Source organism: Dryobates pubescens, chromosome 11 (genome assembly GCF_014839835.1).
Source record: "Dryobates pubescens isolate bDryPub1 chromosome 11, bDryPub1.pri, whole genome shotgun sequence".
Lineage (NCBI taxonomy): Eukaryota > Metazoa > Chordata > Aves > Piciformes > Picidae > Dryobates > Dryobates pubescens.
In genome coordinates, this window is record NC_071622.1 from 6,648,374 (window position 1) to 6,667,602 (window position 19,229).

At 46.5% G+C, this 19,229-nt stretch overlaps 1 protein-coding gene across 2 annotated transcripts; it reads left to right on the plus strand.

The window, feature by feature from the left end:
- Positions 1-325: 325 nt before the first annotated feature.
- Positions 326-9,942, plus strand: DMBX1 (diencephalon/mesencephalon homeobox 1). Of its 2 annotated transcripts, none has more exons than XM_009901986.2 (4): positions 326-492; positions 6,884-7,079; positions 8,729-9,083; positions 9,542-9,942. In XM_009901986.2, exons 1-4 carry the CDS (start codon positions 341-343, stop codon positions 9,940-9,942), a joined length of 1,104 nt encoding a protein of 367 aa, XP_009900288.1. In that variant the 5' UTR covers positions 326-340. The 2 variants fall into 2 exon arrangements, with proteins under 2 accessions (XP_009900288.1, XP_009900289.1); XM_009901987.2 differs by having other exon boundaries at positions 329-494; positions 6,901-7,079.
- Positions 9,943-19,229: the final 9,287 nt, after the last annotated feature.

Sequence of the window (19,229 nt, forward strand, 5' to 3'; positions counted from 1 at the left end):
GACTGTGTCCTCTTGTTCTGGTGCTGGTTGCCTGGGAGAAGAGACCAACCCCCACCTGGCTACAACCAGGTAGTTGTAGACAGCAAAAAATATGTGAGATATAATCTGACACTGGTCTTAAGCTTGGAAAACAGACTGATGTCTCTGGTGCCTTAGTTCCACAGAAGGTATTTTGATTCCTGACTCCAGAACCTGTTGGAGTCGGGAAGTAAGCCTTGCATGCAGCAGTTTAAGCCTGAGCTCAAGATTTTCAAAGCTCTGCTGAGACACCAGGACTCTGGAATAGCATTTTCCTAAGCCCCTCTCTTCTCTGGCTGCTGTTTTTCAGGTTTATGTCACCATGCAGCACTATGGAGTGAACGGTTACTCCCTCCACGCCATGAACTCGCTGAGCGCCATGTACAACCTCCACCAGCAGGCAGCTCAGCAAGCCCAGCACGCCCCTGACTACAGGCCCTCGGTGCACGCCCTCACCTTGGCAGAGAGACTGGCTGGTAAGAACAACTCGTGGCTTCTGCCCTTCCTTGGCAGAAAACAAACAACAAACCTTTTGGTGCTTGCACTGAGTGGAACTCTTGTAGAATCATAGAATCAATAAGGTTGGAAGAGACCTCAAAGATCATCAAGTCCAACCTGTCACCCAACACCTCATGACTACTAAACCATGGCACCAAGTGCCATGTCCAATCCCCTCTTGAATAACTCCAGGGATGGTGACTCCACCACCTCCCTGGGCAGCACATTCCAATGGCTAACAACTCTCTCTGGGAAGAACTTTCTGCTCACCTCCAGCCTAAACTTCCCCTGGTGTCCTCTTGTTCTGGTGCTGGTTGCCTGGGAGAAGAGACCAAGTCCCACCTGGCTACAACCTCCCTTCAGGTAGCTGTAAATAGCAATAAGGTCTCCCCTGAGCCTCCTCTTCTCCAGGCTAAACAATCCCAGCTTCTTCAGCCTCTACTCATAGGGCTTGTGCTCCAGACCTCTCCCCAACCTCATTGCCCTTTTCTGGACACCTTCAAGTGTCTCAATGCCCTTAAACTGAGGGGCCCAGAACTGGACACAGGATCAAGGTGTGGCCTAACCAATGCAGAGTACAGGGGCACAATGACTTCCCTGCTCCTACTGGCCACACTATTCTTGATGCAGGCCAGGATGCCATTGGCCTTCTTGGCCACCTGGGCACACTGCTGGCTCATGTTTAGATGACTGTCAATCAGCACCCCCAGGTCCCTTTCTGTTTGGCAGCTCTCCAGCCACTCTGACCCCAGCCTGTAGCTCTGCATGGGGTTGCTGTGGCCAAAGTGCAGCACCCAGCACTTGGACTTGTTGAATGCCATCATGCTGGACTCTGCCCATCTGTCCAGCTGGTCAAGGTCCCTCTGGAGAGCCCTTCTACCCTCTAACCGCTCAACATCTTCTCCCAACTTGGTGTCATCTGCAAATTTACTGATGACTGACTCAATCCCCTCATCCAGATCATCAATGAAGATATTAAACAGGAAGGGGCCCCAGCACTGATCTCTGGGGGACACCACTAGTGACTGGTGACTGGTCAGGAGTCTTCTTCAGGAGACTCTTCTCCTCTTCAGGAGCTGGAGTGTGAGAGAGCCAACTGGCACAGGGTGCTCCTGAATAGTGGCTGTGTGGCCAAGCTCTGCAGGAGACACGTGCCCTCCAACGTCTGCTGCTAGCAGACTGACTGCTGCAAACTGACATCCCACAGCTGGGGAGCCCAGAGGTGAGAAGGGTTGCAGCCCAGCTATATGGCATTGAAAGAAGAGAATTAAAAAGACACTGAAATATATTTTAACAAGTGGACTTAAAATAACTAGAAAAAAAGGTTAGTAAATAACAGCACAGAGTGAATTGGATTCCCCCACCAAAAGGCTCAGGACTTGCATCTTCTAACAACCATCTCCTGTCATCCCAGGCCACAGTTTGTTCTTCCATGTTGCTCCTTCTTGTAACTATTTTCCACCTCTTGTCCTACCAAACACTTTGGAAAATGATCTTCATTTGGATCTTCTTTGGGTCTCACCTTGACCTATTTCTTCATAAGGACCCTAGACCATGGCTTGGGTGATGCTTTCTTGCAAGCCCCCTCTCTGTTCCATTTTCCTTTCCATGTAAGAGCTTTTTTTATGCTCAAACTCTCCTATGATTTTATCTGGAGAGCATTACTCATATGGGACAGCATTATTAATATGGGACAGTTGGAAAGGAGCTGCTGCTCTCGAGCATCTGATCTGTTTTCCATCTTCAGCCATGAGTCTAACAGCCTTACATAGACAGCGTCATTAAAAGTAACTGCAAAGTCCAGACAGTATATTATGATTTGTAGGGGGAATTCGCAGAATCACAGAATGTGTCTGGTTGGAAGCAACCTCAAAGATCATCCAGTCCAAGCCTTAACCCAGCACTGAAGGGTCAACACTAAACCATGTCCCTAAGCGCTAGGTCCATGTGCCATTTGAACACCCCCGGGGATGGTGACTCCACCACTGCCCTGGGCCCACCATTCCAATGTTTGATAACCCTTTCAGTGAAGAAGTATTTCCTAATACCCAGCCTAAACCTACCCCCTTCAGTCCTGTTGCTTGTCATCAGTGAGAAGTGTAGACACTATTGGATGTGGTAGAGCAAATAGCTGCTCTGCTTTTCAGCCTACCACAAAACATCCAGATCTGGCTGAGAGGATCAAATGCAGCTGCAACGCAAACAGTCCACACCTGCAACGTCACCAGGGCTTGGATGCAGTGTGGTAGAGCAGACCTGACAATCACTATGCTGAAGCTAAGGCAAAATGATACCATTGAGATGATTCTAGAGAACAATCTTCCCTGAGTGAACATTACACATCTGCTCTAAGCTATAGAATCATAGAATCAACCAGGTTGGAAAAGACCTCAGAGATCATCAAGTCCAACCTATTACCTAATACCTAACACCTCATGACAACTAAACCATGGCTTGAAGCACCACATCCAATCCTTTTTTGAACACCTCCAGGGATGGGGACTCCACCACTTCCCTGGGCAGCACATTCCAATGGCCAATCTCTCTTTCTTGGAAGAACTTTCTCCTCACCTCCAGCCTAAACTTCCCCTGGCACAGCTTGAGACTGTGTCCTCTTGTTCTGGTGCTGGTTGCCTGGGAGAAGAGACCAACCCTCACCTGGCTGCAACCTCCCTTCAGGTAGTGGTAGAGAGCAATAAGGTCTCCCCTGAGCCTCCTCTTCTCCAGGCTAAGCAACCCCAGCTCCCTCAGCCTCTCCTCACAGGGCTTGTGCTCCAAACCCCTACTCCTACCTACTCCTCCCTTCACCCTTTCAGTGGGTAGGTGGTCAGATGAGAGCAGATAGTTCCGAACTCCACAATGTACTTTGCAGACCTTAAGTCTCAGGCTGCACCTTTCCAAGATGTAAGGATCTCTTGACATGAAGGACCTAATGTCTTAGGCCCTAACTGGGGGAAAAGCAGAGGGAGATTAAAAGTAAAATACAGTAAGAAAGCTATTCTCATATTCTAGACCAGGAGATTCAGTTGGTTTTCTGACCTCTTATCTTTAAAATTAATAAGCCATCTGCAAGGCTTTCCAAAGTAAGTCCCACAGTCCCCTTGTCTGCTTATCATTGGCACTGTGGATATTACTAACCCACAAGCTGGGTTTCTTTGCAGTTGCTTCACATCCTGTTACTTCTGAATATCTTTCAGCGCAGGTCATAGATCTCATTTGCCTTCCAGGGACAGCCAGAATAAAGCAGCACAAAAGCAAATGACCTTAAGTCAGAAAACAGAGGTTTCTGATTATAACTGCAAAGCCTCACCTGCAATTTATATTCTCCTTCGTGCACAAAGCCTGAGAACATAGTTAAAACATTGAAATGATCACCGACTGGCTCTCGTTGGGGTGGCCAAACTTAATGCATGAGCTGCTGCCTCCAGGGAGCTGGGAGGTCTAACCTCTGCTCTAGAAATTCAGGAATATTCCAGCCTGCAGGTAGGGTGTTTAACCAGTGTCCTTTATCCTGACTTCTCATACTCAAAGCACAAATGTCAGCTTTGTGAAACATTCCAGGGTAGCTTCTGTGTCTTGTCCTGGGACATCCCCTGGCTGCACTGCAAGCTGTGTCTGAATGCGCCAAGGATCACAGAATCATAGAATTGTTAGGGTTGGAAGGGACTTCAAGGATCATCCAGTTCCAACCTCCCTTGCCATGGGTAGGGACACCTCACACTAGATCAGGTTGCTCAGAGCCACATCCAGCCTGGCCTTAAAAACCTCCAGGGATGAGGCTTCCACCACCTCCCTGGGCAACCTATTCCAGTGTCTCACCACCCTCATGGGGAAGAACTTCTTCCTAACATCCAATCTGAATCTACCCTTTTCTAGTTTTATTCCATTCCCTCTAATTCTATCACTCCCTGACACCCTCAAAAGCCCTTCCCCAGCTTTCTTGTAGCCCCCTTCAGATACTGGAAGGCCACAATACGGTCTTCTGGGAGCCTTCTCTTCTCCAGACTGAACAGCCCCAACTCCCTCAGTTTGTCCTCATAGGAGAGGTGCTCCAGCCCTCTGCTCATCCTCGTGGCCCTTCTCTGGACACCTTCCAGCACCTCCAGATCCTTCTTGTAATAGAGGCTCCAGAACTGGACACAGTACTCCAGGTGTGGTCTCACCAGAGGGGAGCAGAGGGGGAGAATCACCTCCCATGACCTGCTGGCTCTGCTTCTCTTGATGCAGCCCAGGATGTGATTTGCTTTCCGGGCTGCAAGTGCACACTGGTGGCTCATGTTGAGCTTCTCATTCACCATCACCCCCAGGTCCTTTTCTCCAGGGCTGTTCTCAAGCCAGTCTCTGCCCAGCCTATATCGGTGCCTGGGATTGCCCCGACCCAGATGGTCTCTTTGCCTCCAAACTGGCAGGTATTGCCAGCATTGGAATTCCCCAAAGGGCTACGATACCTTGAACACGAAAGTCTGCGGTGTGTGACCCACTCTGTATTGTATTTGGCCAAAGACATTTAGCCTGCTCACGTCTTTTCCAGGTTGCCAAAACCACGCAGCCTTGGCAGTCGCTCAGGAAGGCGCTGCGAACGCTGACCCAGAATGAAACTGCTGGAAGCTTGGAAGAGGAATGCTCGAGCGGCGCAAAGCTGATTTGCCACGCTCGTTACCCAACGTATTTGGAACCTGGCTGTGTGGTTCTGGGGCTGGTCTGACAGCAGGTTTTGTTTTGTTGTTTAGATGCGTGCCACGATAGTAACAAAGGCCCAAACAAACAGCAGCAAGAGCCTTCGTCTGGCTGATAATGTCGACTTTTCTCCCTGTTAGGGTTTATTTCCTTAGGTGTCCATTCCTCCCTTCTGCTGGAAGTCACATTCTTAACTGAATTAAGGATGATGCCAGACATTGCTCTTTCTGCATTTCCTCTTTGAGAGAAAATGTCTTGCCAGACTGTTTCATTCCAAAGCTGTAGCACAGCGTGTCCCAACTTGCATAATAAGGGATTTTTAATTGTTGTTTTTTTCTCATTTTAAAATAACTTATTTTCATTGATTTAAGATCTTTCTACTCCCACTAAGTGTTGTGCAATAACAAAGCCTCTGGGAAAGCAAGAAGCGCTTTACTGTTGGCCTCACATTTCCTCCGGCCTGAATTTCTTCTCTGCCCTCAATTTTTGCAAGCACAGTTTGCAAAGTCAGACCTTGTGAGTATAGCTCCTCTACTAAGAAGAGCTCAGCACACAAGTTCTGGGCTTGCAGTCAGTGGGGCTGGACTTGGTCCTAGCTGGCATTTCCACCCCAGATGCTGGAGAGTGTCGTTACTCGGTAAAGCACTTGTTTCAAGCTAAATATGCATAAGCACACCAGTTGAAGTGCTTTCCTAAACTGGAGCCCAGAGGAGCACTCCAAGATGCTTTGAAGGCTACAGTGAGCTCCATACAAGACACTGAAGAAGGGGCCAGGTTTTTGGAGAGATGCATATCTTCTAATGCAGCTGCAGCCAACAAAGTGAGCTAGAAGCAGCTGTCTTTGAGCTGCGGGGACTCATTCCCACCAATCAGCACAGCGTCATAGCACCATTGAAGCCTACCAAAGCTCTGCCCTTGGCTTCAAGGGGAACATAGCATAATGTTGGGGGCCCTCTCCTGATTACAACAGTGAATCTCCCCACCTTGATTTTGCTATTGTTTCTTCAAGAAAGATGCTGCAAGTACACACTGGTGGCTCATGTTGAGCTTCTCATCCAAGTCCTTTTCTACAGGGCTGCTCTCAAGCCAGTCGCTGCCCAGCCTATATTGGTGCCCAGGACTGCCGCAAGCCAGATGGTCTCTTTGCCCACAGTGGGGGCTGGGCATCTGCGTGCCCTGCCTCACCGAGGCTGGGGCAGGATGATTCTGTAGAAAGAGTAATTGGCCATTGGAATGTGCTGCCCAGGGAGGTGGTGGAGTCACCATCCCTGGAGGTTTTAAGAAGAGTCTGGATGGGGCACTTAGTGCCATGGTTTAGCTGATTAGATGGTGTTGGGTGATAGGTTGGGCTGGATGATCTCTGAGGTCTTTTCCAGCCTCATTGATTCTATGATTCTGTGATTCTATAGATTGGCTTATTGGAACCAAATTAAGCTTTGGATTCTCAACAGTTTGCACAGCCATCACAGAAAGAGATTCCCTCCCTGTGATGGAATTTCTAATCAGAGGCTTTTCTCTCCTCATACACCTCAGTTAACCAGCAAAGTGTGTGCGTGTGTGTGTGTTTTATTTGATCCAGAACCATGAAAAAGAAATGTTTTGCAAGTGTGTCTGGTATTAGCAAGTGCTTTATTCACCTGTCAGCATACAAGTTCCAATAATTAAATTGGCCACTTTTCTTGTCTTCCAACGGCTGTACATTTCAAGACATCATTTTGGAGGCACGTTATGGATCCCAGCACCGCAAACAAAGGCGAAGCCGCACGGCCTTCACTGCCCAGCAGCTGGAGGCACTGGAGAAGACCTTCCAGAAGACTCACTACCCAGATGTGGTGATGAGAGAGCGGTTGGCTATGTGCACAAACCTACCTGAAGCCAGAGTTCAGGTACTGATTTGGAGTGGAGATGTTTAAAGGGGTATAGTGGAGTGCCAAGAGGGCTGCTCTTGACCTTTTAAGATTCTCCCAGTGTCAGCAAAGATTTGGGGGCAGGAAGGCCCCCCCCAAAAAGGTGCCCAAAGGCAGAGGGAGGGAGAGAGAATAAAATCATCCAAACTCACACATCTGCTAAAGAAATTCTTCATCCACATGCACATTTTTCACATTTAGGGTTGTCTGAAGTGTATACTGGTTTTCATTTGTTCTTCCACAGTTCTTTGGGGAGAATTTTAGAAGCATCAGCAGAAGTCCATTTATTTATTTATTTGCAAGGCTTTTCTGGCTCTCTCAGAAGAGCAGAAACCCAAGTATTTCCAGCTGCTCTTTTCCACCATTGTCAATATTTGTAACATCTCAGGCCAAGGATTAGTTTGGTGTTGTGGTTTGATCGGTTGATTGTTTGTTGTTTGCTTGTTTGTGGGGTTTTTTTAGCTTCAATTAGCCCAGTATGTTTCATAACCTGCTGGTGGTGAGGTTCTTGCATTGCTGGCCTTTAAAAGACTTAAACAGCAAGTTGTTCAGTGTGAAGTGGATAAGCAGTAGTAGAAAAGAAACCCAGTTGCTTTCTATAATTGTCAGTCCATCTTGATCTTCAAGATTCTTCTTTCCTCCCCTAACTAACCAAACCACACTGGGGGGGGGGGAAAAATTGCAAACATTTCTTTCAATCCATGAATTGGAAGTTTTAAAAGTATGGATCCTCTCCTCCTACCCCAAATTCAGTTCCCAGACAACAGCCTGTAACAACACCTTTTTGTGTGTTGCTACCGTAGTTTTGGTGTACATATAAATGAATGGCTTCAGAAACTAACAGAGCACTGTGCTGTAAGCCAATATAATGGCTTCAGACTTGGTGGGATACAAAAGCCTGACCAGTTTAGCAAAAGAAGCCACCAAAAATACACCACCAGGTGGAATGGCTTTAAAGAATCAACACAAAGGCTGGACATTTCTTGAAATCTATTTATTGTGCCTTTTGTAGAAGCACTAAAACAGGCAGAGCTCTAGGATCCAACAAAGTGGAATGGCATTTGGGCACAGTGGTCTGGCAGTACCTTGTTACTCAGAATCATAATCACAGCATCATAGAATAGCTTAGGTTGGAAGGGACCTTAGAGATCATCTACTCTAACCTCCCTGCCATGGGCAGGGACACCTCTCAACTAGACTAAGCTGTTCAAGGCTTCATCCAACCTGGCCTTGAATCCCCACAGAGGAGGCATCCACAGTCTCCTCGGGCAACTTATTTCAGAGTCCCACTGCCCTCATACTGAAGAACTTCCTCCTAAGATTCAGGCTAAACCTACTCTCCCTCATCTTAAAATGATTCCTTCTTGCCCTGTCACTAGACACCCTTAAGAAAAGTCCCTTTCCAGCCTTCCGGTAGGATCCCTTCAGGTATTGGAAGGCAGCTATAAGATGCCCCTGGAGTCTTCTCTTCTCTAGGCTGAACAACCCCAGCTCCCTCAGCCTATCCTTACAGCAGAGGTGTTCCACTGCTTTGGGGTTCCCCTGAAGCTCCCAGGCTGAATGATGTTGAATTTGGTGCTAAGCAGGATTCTCATCAGTTTTCCCCCTTACTGTTTGTGGCGTTGAAGGTTTGGTTCAAGAATCGGAGAGCCAAGTTCCGGAAGAAGCAGCGTAGCCTGCAGAAGGAGCAGCTGCAGAAGCAGAAGGACTGTGAGGGGAACCGCAGCGAGGGAAAGACTGAGCCACCCGTGCTGGAGACCCAGGTCACTACCCCAGACACTGAGAAGGTCCAGAGCCTCCCAAGCGAGGTAAGCGCAGACCTCAACCTAACCCTGTCGGAGCAGTCGGCCAGCGAGTCAGCACCTGAGGACCAGACTGATAGAGAGGAGGAGTTTAAGAGCACCTTGGATGAGGCTAAAGTGGACAAGAGCCCTGATGTGGACAGCAAGGCTTTGAACTGCAAGAGAGCAAGCCCAAAATCAGGTGAGGAGCAGCATCTTGAGTGGGAGTTGGCATTTCCAAGGGGGCACGACGGTGTTTGTGTGTAGTCCCTATTCCGTATGGCATGGGTGCTTGCAGTAGGCTGTCCAGACTTGCCTTCTTGTCCCCAGCACTAAAGATGACTCACAGAGGGCATGATGTCTGTCATAGCAGGAGCATAGAAAGAGTAAAGGCCTTCTGCTCAGGTTAGAGGTTGGGGAGAACAGCATCCAGCAGCAGTGGGAAAGACATAGCAAAGAGGTTAGCCCCAATTCTGTGGTGTAAGATGCTAAGTATGGAGCAGACATGTTTAGCTCTCCTGAGCTAACAGAACCCCTCTTGCTTGCCCTCCTGATGCAAGAGAAAAGCCCATGATGCAGTTTGAATCCTGCTGGGGTACAGATCAGCACGTGCACCCAGCCTGTAGTCATAACCTCCCTCCCCTCTGTCTCCTGCTGCAGAGTCCCCTATCAGCGCAACTGTGACGCCTTCATCGAGCAGTGGCCTGGCTCAGACTCACTCCTACTCCTCCTCGCCCCTGAGCCTCTTCCGCCTACAGGAGCAATTCCGCCAGCACATGGCAGCCACCAACAACCTGGTCCATTACTCCTCCTTCGAAATGGGGACACCCTCTGCCATGCCCTACTTGGGCATGAACGTCAACATGGCTCCGCTGAGCTCCCTGCACTGTCAGTCGTATTACCAGTCGCTGTCCCACGCTCAGCAGGTCTGGTCCTCGCCCATCCTGCAGGCCTCCAGCTCCCTCCCAAGCCTGAACAGTAAAACAACGAGTATTGAGAACCTAAGGCTCCGGGCAAAGCAGCACGCAGCATCCCTCGGGCTTGACACCCTGCCCAACTGACTGCCACACGAGCTACCGTTGCCCATGAGAAGATGCACCAGAGCTTGGCACTTGACATGTCACTCCCTGAACCCCCAGGTCCCACCTCATCTCTTCCTGGAGTAAGGTGCTCCCTTTCAGGGAAAACTGCGTCTATTGACACCGTGGTTAGCACCATCAGACATTGCTACCGGCCTGGTCTTCACAAAATATTTAAGAGGAAGGGGGAGAGGATGTGTGTTTAGACAGATGGACTGTCCTCTGGGCCACTGTGAGTTAAGCCTGTAACATTCAGGAGAAGGCCCCTTTCCTCCCCCCCTCCCCCCATGACAATGTGCCAACTGTTCCATACACCTTTCCCATTGTTGCTGTGTCCTTTGGGAGAAGAAAGAGCCCTGCTTTGTCTTGTATATAGTTTATAATGTTGACAGCACCCAGCGCCCGTGTGTTACTGTCAGTGTTACAGAACTGTGACCTCTTTTTTGCTTTTATTCCCCTTCCTTGTCAATTTTAGTAGCTAGCATCAAAGATACAAATCAGGCCTCTCCCCCACTTCAGCCCCTAGCTAGTTGCTCCTCTTGGGTCAGCATCCCAAAGCTGTTTATGACGAAGAGAAACGACCGTGCACTTCGCCGCTCCGCTTCTCCCTTCTCTGCTCAAGATGATTTTGTAACAGTCGGGAAATGATACGAAGGTGAATTTCCTGCTTAAGCACTTCCTATAAGGCAAGCATCTTTTGTTTACACTTTAATAGCACTTCTTGAAAGACAGAGGACAAAACCTTGACCAAATGCTGCTGGCTGGGGAGAAAAAATGAAAGCCAGATTCACAGGATTACTTACGATCTATGGATGTAAGCTGCAGCGCAGGAGGAGGTTCTACCTCAACACAAGGGGGAACTTCTTTAACCGTAAGGGTCACAGAGCACTGGAACAGGCTCCCCAGAGAGGTTGTGGAGTCTCCTTCTCTGGAGACTTTCAAGGCCCATCTGGATGCATTCCTCTGTGACCTGAGCTAGATTGTATGGTCCTGCTCTGGCAGGGGGGTTGGACTCGATGATCTCTTTTGGTCCCTTCCAACCCCTGACTTCCTGTGAGCCTGTGATCCTGAGGAGTATTGCCTCTTTGATCTTCAGTGACGTGCAGACTCCTCAGTTTACAAATTATGGGGTTTTCTTGTTGGACAGCATTTTGCTCTAACTTTGACAATAGAGAGTAATAAAAACTTTGTATGAACTCCTGGTGTGTTCATACAGTATGAATGATATGGGTCTTTGACAAAACCTTGATTGATGCAAGCTGTGTCCAGGGGAAAAAAAAACCAATAATACCAACCTCTGATCACCAAACTCAGCTCTCAAGCCCTGCAGCTTCAGAAACTGGTTAGCAAGTGAAAATGTAGCAAGTGGAAAATGCCAGAATGCTGGGGGCAAAGCAGATGGTCAGCAGGGGCTTTATGTTCTCTCTGTATTTGCTGGAGCTGAGGTGGAATAGATAAGCTTGCCAAAACCTCCAAGTTTGCAAGTAATCAAAATCCACCAGCAGCTACAAAATCATTTCAGTGAATAGTTTCAGCTTCAGTTCATGGGAAATCCATCATTCAACCTAGGGTGGGTTTCCTTGTTGAGAGGCAATGCTCCTGCCAACTTTAAATCACGGGGGTTTAGCCAAACCAAATAATTCCTTTCAAGCTCACTGCTGAAGGTTAGGGAGGGATGGCATCCAGATCTAATCTCTAACGCTGCCAGTCAGTCTCTGTGTTTCAGTCCTAAGGTTCTCAGCTGGGTCTGCCACCAACACACTGGGCAGAGCTGTGCTAATTCACTGCAGGGAATCAGCAGGCCCATACTTGATTTAACCATGAAGTGTAGACCCAGAGCCTATGGCCCCTCTCACTCCCACATTGCTTCATACCAGGGCAGAAACCAGGGCTCAGATTCTCTCTCCAAACATGGGGGAGTGTTCTCCACTCCATTAATGCCTCTCAAAAATGCATCTAATTCCTGCAAATAGAGATGTGAGAATGGCCAAGTTTGATGGCAAACTATGTTTTGTTCCTTGGTAAGTTGCAGCAGGAGCAGACCCTTGGAGGGGGCAAGCTCATCATCTGCCCCAGCTTCCAAGGAAAACAGAGTATCTTCATTAAACACTTCTCTTCTGCTGAATACTTCATTTTGGGGAGTTTCTCCTGCTGTAGTTTTCCCAACTTTGTGAAATCAGCCCCTGTCACCAGCAGAATTCTTCACTTTGCCAAAACCAAATGTATTAGTAGGAAGCAGATTCTTTGGCTGCTACTTTCAGAGGAGACTGATCAAATTAAACCCACCAAAGTACATTTACTGTGTCCAAAAAGATCCTCTGAGAGTCCCAGCTTTCTTTTTTTTTTTTGTTGCAGCCTGTCACCCAAACAAGGGACAACAGAACAAAGCTTTAATTTTTCCCTGCCTCCTTCCTCAAAAAGTTATATTCACCACTGTTTTCTTTCTGCCTCCTGCTAACCTCAGCACATTTCTAGACTATGGAGTTGCTTTGCCAGAGCAGAGCAACTGCAGATCTAATTAACGTCCCTTCTGATGTTGCTCCCTGGTGCCAGTCTAGACTGCGCTGATCGAGTGGATTAGGGTGTGGTAACTGGCAGTGAGGTCAGACCTGGACTTCAGCTCTTCTTTAAACAATACAAGATGCCCATGAAGCTGCAACTCATGTCAGTGGGTGTTTCAGGCAGAGAAGAGAAGGTCATAGTTGCTCTTGTGGCATCCCAGGTACGATGGGCATTTGTCCTCTGCCCAGCTACCTTGGGGCCAGAAAGGGAACTGTCAGCTCAGAGCAGGGCAGACAGCTCATGATGGATACCACAGCATCTGTCACAGGAAGGCCAAAATACTTGCATTTATGCCCCACTTCTGCAAGGCAGGGACAGGGACATTAGATTTGCCACAATCCTCTGGAAAGAAACTAGGCCTTCCTCACTGAGCCATGGGGGGAAACTCTTCCCCATGCCCTGGTGCAAAAATCAATCATTCCCCATCTTCACATATCTCAACCCACCCTGATGCTTCATCTTCTTTGTTCCCCATGGCATTGCTGACATCCTCACAGCATGCTTGGAGCAGCTACTAGGAACTTCCCAGACAGAGCATCTGGCGTGCCAATGAAAACTACAGACATCAGAATGAGGCCAGCACATCTCAGAAAGCAAACAGAGAGGAGACTTCCAAGTCTCCACTTGTCCCTGGGGCTGTTGGTTCATTGTCATCCTCATCTGCTTGTGCATGGCACTAAGATGCAGCTGGTCCTAGATCAGGGCAGGTGGATATTTCTTCTGTGGAGATTATTTCTCCCGTTCTAAATCAGGATGAAAATATCTACCATTTCAAAATAAATAAAGGGAGGGGTAAAAAAAAATTGGCTTAAATGTGTATGTCCCAGAAGTACTTTATGCCAAGTTTGGTGTTTGTCTTCTCATGGTCAAAATGAAACATCCACAGTGGGAGCAAGCTGAAGAGGTCAAGCCAAAATTTATTTGGAAATGCAAAAAAAAAATGAAAAAGGCAAAAATTTAGGCTCCCACTTGCAAAAGTTTCACAATGAAATCCCTGCACAAAGTGATTCCTGCACATAGCCTTCTAATGCTTCTAGGCTTTGGGGCTGTCTCTGACAAAACCCCAAAACAAAACCAAAAAAAACAACAACAAAAAACCCCCAACCCAAACCAAAAAGCCACAAAATCCTCAAACAAACAGACCAAAAAAACCACCCCAAAACTGAAACCAAACCCAAAACTAAAACCAAACCCAAACCTAAAACCAAACTCAAACCATCAAACCAAGAAACCAAAAAACCATCACAGGGAGAACCTCCCCTCCACACCCCCCATCCAGTTCAAGCCTGTAAATATAGTGGGAAGATCAGATCAAGGGGAGTGATTCTGAATCATTCCTCTTAGAACTTCACAAACCAGAACATCTCTTTCAGGTGGGAAGGACTGCCAATCTCCTCTGATTTGCACTGTGAGCTCTGCTTGCTCTCTTTCCTTCCACTGGCCCTAGCTGGTTAGGAAAGTGAGGTTGTTGATGGAGTCTCAGAAACTGAATGGCATGAATTTCCCCTCCCCTCACTGTCCAGGCAGAGATCTAATGTATTTTAACAAACAGTGCAGCTGGACAGTCACCATCCCTGGAGGTGTTCAAGAGGGGATTGGACGTGGCACTTGGTGCCACGGTTTAGTCATGAGGTCTGTGCTGACAGGTTGGACTCGATGTTCCTTGAGGTCTCTTCCAACCTTGGTGATTCTGTGTCATTCTGATTCTGTGACAGAACACAGTTTCTTCTGCCACAGGCATACAAGGCCTGGATAATAACCCAGAGATCCTGCCTCATCGTGTGGATGAACTATGATGGGGGGGAAGGGGGAAATGTGCTATCTATCTTCTCTGACTGCTGTGCCACGCCGGTACCAGAACAGGGCATCTCTGGTACTGTTTCAGCTGCAGGGAGATAAATGTGAAATAAGAGGAGCAAAATTTTGCATTTTGTAATGCAGAGGACCAAGCTGATTGCTTCAATGCATGGAGGGAAAGTCAACAAATGCACAGCATGGCAGGGAGGATGCAAAAAGAATACACCCAGTCCTTTGACAAGAATGATGGAGAGAGACTGGGGGGAAAACAAAAGTCTGCTCATTCCTATTTTGAAAGAGGCTATGCATCTGGAGATTTCCTCTTCTAGTCTTTTCCCCTTCCTATGACTTTGCTTACATTGCCTGCTTTTGGTGAGCCAGCTACGGCTCCAAACCCTACTTACCATATTTTTAAAGGCTTTAACTATGGTTCTTGCAGGATCAGGACCCAGGACAAAACAGGTCACAATATTCAGGCTAGGAATTTGCAGCTAAATTTCTTCTGCTCTGCAAGAAAAGCCTGGGAGATAGTTCATAAAATCAAGGAGATACTTAAACAGTGCAGGAGTAATATTAAATAATGCCAGTGAGAAAGCATCCAGTAACGATGATGATGTGGGGTAGGGGGCAGAGAGGGAGCCTCATTTCCCCCCTTTTCCTTCTTCTTTTTTTGGTGAAGAAGTAGAAATATGGGAATTTTTGCCCCCCAAAATCATCATTTGGTCCATGTAATGCTTTGAACTCAGTCCCTGGCAGTCCACAGAAAACACAAAAGCTCTCCCAGCAAGCAGATCCTCCCCACATCTCATTTCTCACTTAGATATTTCACCATGTAGAGAATTCTACCCAGCTCTACCACCCTGTTGCCACCACAGGCAGCCCAAACAGATGCTTGGTTTTGCTGAAGAAAGACCAAAGTGGGTGGACACAGAGGAGGGAACTGGAGACTTGAAGGGGGGCTTGGTGCCATGGTTTAGTTGATTAGATGGTGTTGGATGATGGGTTGGACATGATGATCTCGAAGGCATCTTCCAACCTGGCTTATTCTATTCTATCCTATCCTATCCTATCCTATCCTATCCTATCCTACTCTACTCTACCCTATTCTATTTCTATTCTATTCTATTCTATTCTATTCTATTCTATTCTATTCTATTCTATTCTATCCTATACTATCCTATCTTATCCTATCCTACTCTACTCTACCCTATTCTATTTCTATTCTATTCTATTCTATTCTATTCTATTCTATTCTATTCTATTCTATTCTATTATATTCTATCCTATCCTATCTTATCCTATCCTACTCTACTCTACCCTATTCTATTTCTATTCTATTCTATTCTACTCTACCCTATTCTATTTCTATTCTATTCTATTCTATTCTACTCTACTCTACCCTACCCTATCCTATGCTATCCCATTCTATCCTATCCTATCCTATCCTACTCTACCCTATTCTATTTCTATTCTATTCTATTCTATCCTATCCTATCTTATCCTATCCTACTCTACTCTACCCTATTCTATTTGTATTCTATTCTATTCTATTCTACTCTACTCTACCCTACCCTATCCTATGCTATCACATCCTATTCTATTCTATTCTATTCTATTCTATTCTATCCTATTCTACTCTACTCTACCCTATCCTATCCTACTCTACTCTACCCTATTCTATTTCTTTTCTATTCTATTCTATTCTATTCTATCCTATTCTACTCTACTCTACCCTATCCTATCCTATCCTATCCTATGCTATCCCATTCTATGCTATCCTATGCTATCCCATTCTATTCTATTCTATTCTATTCTATTCTATTCTATTCTATTCTATTCTATTCTATCCTATCCTACCTCTGCCCCTGTCTGCTAGCTGTGGGCCTTCCACCGACATGACAATTCTGAGCAATTTCAGGAGGCTTCTGAAGAGTTTGTACATAAAGGATTAAACAAACTCCTGTGGAAAAGGAAATGCAAGTTCAAATCCACCATAGTTTAATTACAGTAGCTATGAAACATAACTCAATTAAGCTAGGGGGGAAAAAAAAGAAAGAAAGAGTCAATTACAGGATTTTCCTGCTGTTTTTTACATGCTATGTTGATTTTTCTCTTCCTCCCTCCTCACCCCTCCATGTGCCCCTTGCTGATTTTTTTATGATCTGTTCTGGAGCAACATAATACATCTTCTGGTTCGGTTGGGGTTTTTTTCCTTCCTATAGAGTGAAAGCAAGCTGTTTCTCCGAGTAAGGCTGCTCTCAGCCCAAACCCATAGCAGAGCCGTAAGGCAAGGTTGGTGTAACAAACACACCGCTCCAAAACAAACCCCAAACAAACGCATTTCCAGAAAAGCAAGCTCAAACAAACAAACAAACAATTCCCCTGCTCTGATGTGTGCGTGTCACTTTCCCACCATGTTACAAAACAGCCCGGTAATGATTAATGTCCTCTGTTTTCCACGGACTTTTTGTACATGTGTTACTTCATTCCCAGCTGCAACAGATAGCAGCGATGTCTGCGCGGCCCTCCTGCTCCCATGCTGCCTGGGGAAGAGCTTTAAAAGCCGAGATGCTGATGTCACCTCTTTTGCACATGGATGCCTCTCTCACTAACGAGGGATCTCGTTAATGTCAGCGCTGAGAGTGGCCTCAGGACCCCGTACAGAGTCCAGGACATGTCCCAGGTCACACAATCTCGCTGGCTTCAGAGGAATCTTCTAGGACTTGCAAAGTAAGACGCAGACACTACAGAAAGTAAAACCCTCATCACTGCTGCGATGCCGTAGTGGAATAATTGCGCTGATTTCAGTGGAGCAACGCCACAGCTAAGGGCGAAGTAGCCCTCAGACGTCATTGATAAAGAACACACGACTTCTCACACACAAACCAAACCACGGAATTTTGGGGGTTAATAGTCTGAGCTTCAAGCTGAAAGCCCTCTGTGAAAGCTCCTTAAGACAGACACACATTAAACCCTTTGTCAGTTAAAGAGTGCATCTGATGCCCTAGGAGCGGCCAAAGCCTTTTCTACCTGCTCTAAGCAATCGAGCAGGGCCACCTCGCACAGCAGAACTTTAGATGTGCCCGTGCGATGCAAAATACCTTTTGGGGTTTATTTTCTCATGCCAGGAGGCAATCAATTTATTTCCCCCCCGCCATCCTCCCTTCCCCACCCCCAGCTTTTGACCCAAGGCATACAGTTAGCTCCAAAGTGTAACTGTGTTTGTGTGTCAAACCTATCTTGCAAAGGAACAAAGGCTTTTAATGGAGAACAAAACAAAACAAAACAAAAGGAAATCAAAGTGATATACTGTACAGATCGCTGTAAAATTGAGCTGTAGTGTAAGACCTTGTGCTTTAGAATTCACTATTGAGGAACTCCAATGTGTATCATATTTATTTATTCTGGTAGGTGAAAGAAGAAGAAGAAGAAGAAAAACAAAACAAAACAAAACAAAACCAAACAAAAGAGTTTCTATTCATTTCCAAAAAGCTGCAGCATGATGCTATGTACCAATTGTGCCAGTCCTGTAAAATGATTGCCTGTTTTCATACTCCACTAATAAAAAAAAAAGGGAAAAAAAAAAAAGGGAAAAAAAAAATCAAGGATAATTTATTTTGTAAATTCTTCCTTAACAGCTAGCTGAACCCACTGGCAGGGGTGAAAATACGAGCAGCCTGACCTGTTTCCTACTCAAGTCCTCTCGCTGGTGGGCTGTGAGGACCTGGTGGGGTAATGGTCTCCACATCCTGCTCCCACAGCACAAAGGGCAACAAAGCTGGGGAGGGGTTTGGAGCACAAGCCCTATGAGGAGTGGCTGAGGGAGCTGGGGTTGCTTAGCCTGGAGAAGAGGAGGCTCAGGGGAGACCTTATTGCTCTCTACAACTACCTGAAGGGAGGTTGTAGCAGGGTGGGGGGTGGTCTCTTCTCCCAAGAGGACACAGTCTCAAGCTGCCCCAGGGGAGGCTTAGGCTGGATGTTAGCAATAAATTCTTCACAGAAAGAGTGATTGGCCATTGGGATGTGCTGCCCAGGGAGGTGGTGGTGTCACCAATGGAGGTGTTTAGGAAGAGACTGGATGGGGTGCTTGGTGCCATGGTTTAGTTGATTAGATGGTGCTGGGTGAGAGATTGGACTTGATCTCAAAGGTCTTTTCCAACCTGGTCAATTCAATTCAATTCAATTCAATTCAATTCAATTCAATTCTATTCTATTCTATTCTATTCTATTCTATTCTATTCTATTCTATTCTATTCTATTCTATTCTCATCAGGCTTTCTGACCACCTTTCTTTAGGTCTAGCCATGGTGGGCTGTACTCAAGAAGGTGCCAGAGAAGCGTTTATCAGAGAAGTAGAGGAACAAAGCTTATTCATCTACTGTGCTGCTCCCTTAGGCTAGTTTCAACATCACTTAGATGGTGAAACTTCTTTTTGCTAACAACATCAAGGGCTTTTCCATCTTGGCCAGAGGTCCCATTTGATGCTTGATGAAGCTGATGGGGGAAAAAAATCTAAAATTCTGAATTTACTGAGATTTTCCAGAAGCCCTTGGGGAGGGAAAAAAAAAATCAACTTATTCAATTTCCCCATGCCAACCCTTACCAAGATGACCTCCTAGTTTCTGTTCCCAACTGTAGAAACATTGTAGAGCAGCAAAAAAAAGCGTAGCAGGAAAGCAGTCATAGGGGAGGAAAAACAAGTGCATTTGTAATAATGATTAATCACTTTTCTGACATTCTCAAGAAAGAGACTTTCTCTTGAACCAGGCAGAGAGCCAGAGACAGTGGGAACATGAGCAGAGCCTGGGAACACCCCTGCCTGCAATATTTTTAGTTCTAATTTGGTTTTGACCCTGTTCCATCATTGCCTTTGAGAGCTTTTTGGTCAGATGCACCCAAAATATCAGCCA

Coding starts and splice junctions, on each gene's coding strand:
- DMBX1 (XM_009901986.2), top strand. CDS start 341: ATGCAGCACTATGGAGTGAACGGTTACTCCCTCCACGCCATGAACTCG. Junction 493..6,883: donor ACCTTGGCAGAGAGACTGGC/TGGTAAGAACAA, acceptor CTTGTCTTCCAA/CGGCTGTACATTTCAAGACA. Junction 7,080..8,728: donor TACCTGAAGCCAGAGTTCAG/GTACTGATTTGG, acceptor GTGGCGTTGAAG/GTTTGGTTCAAGAATCGGAG.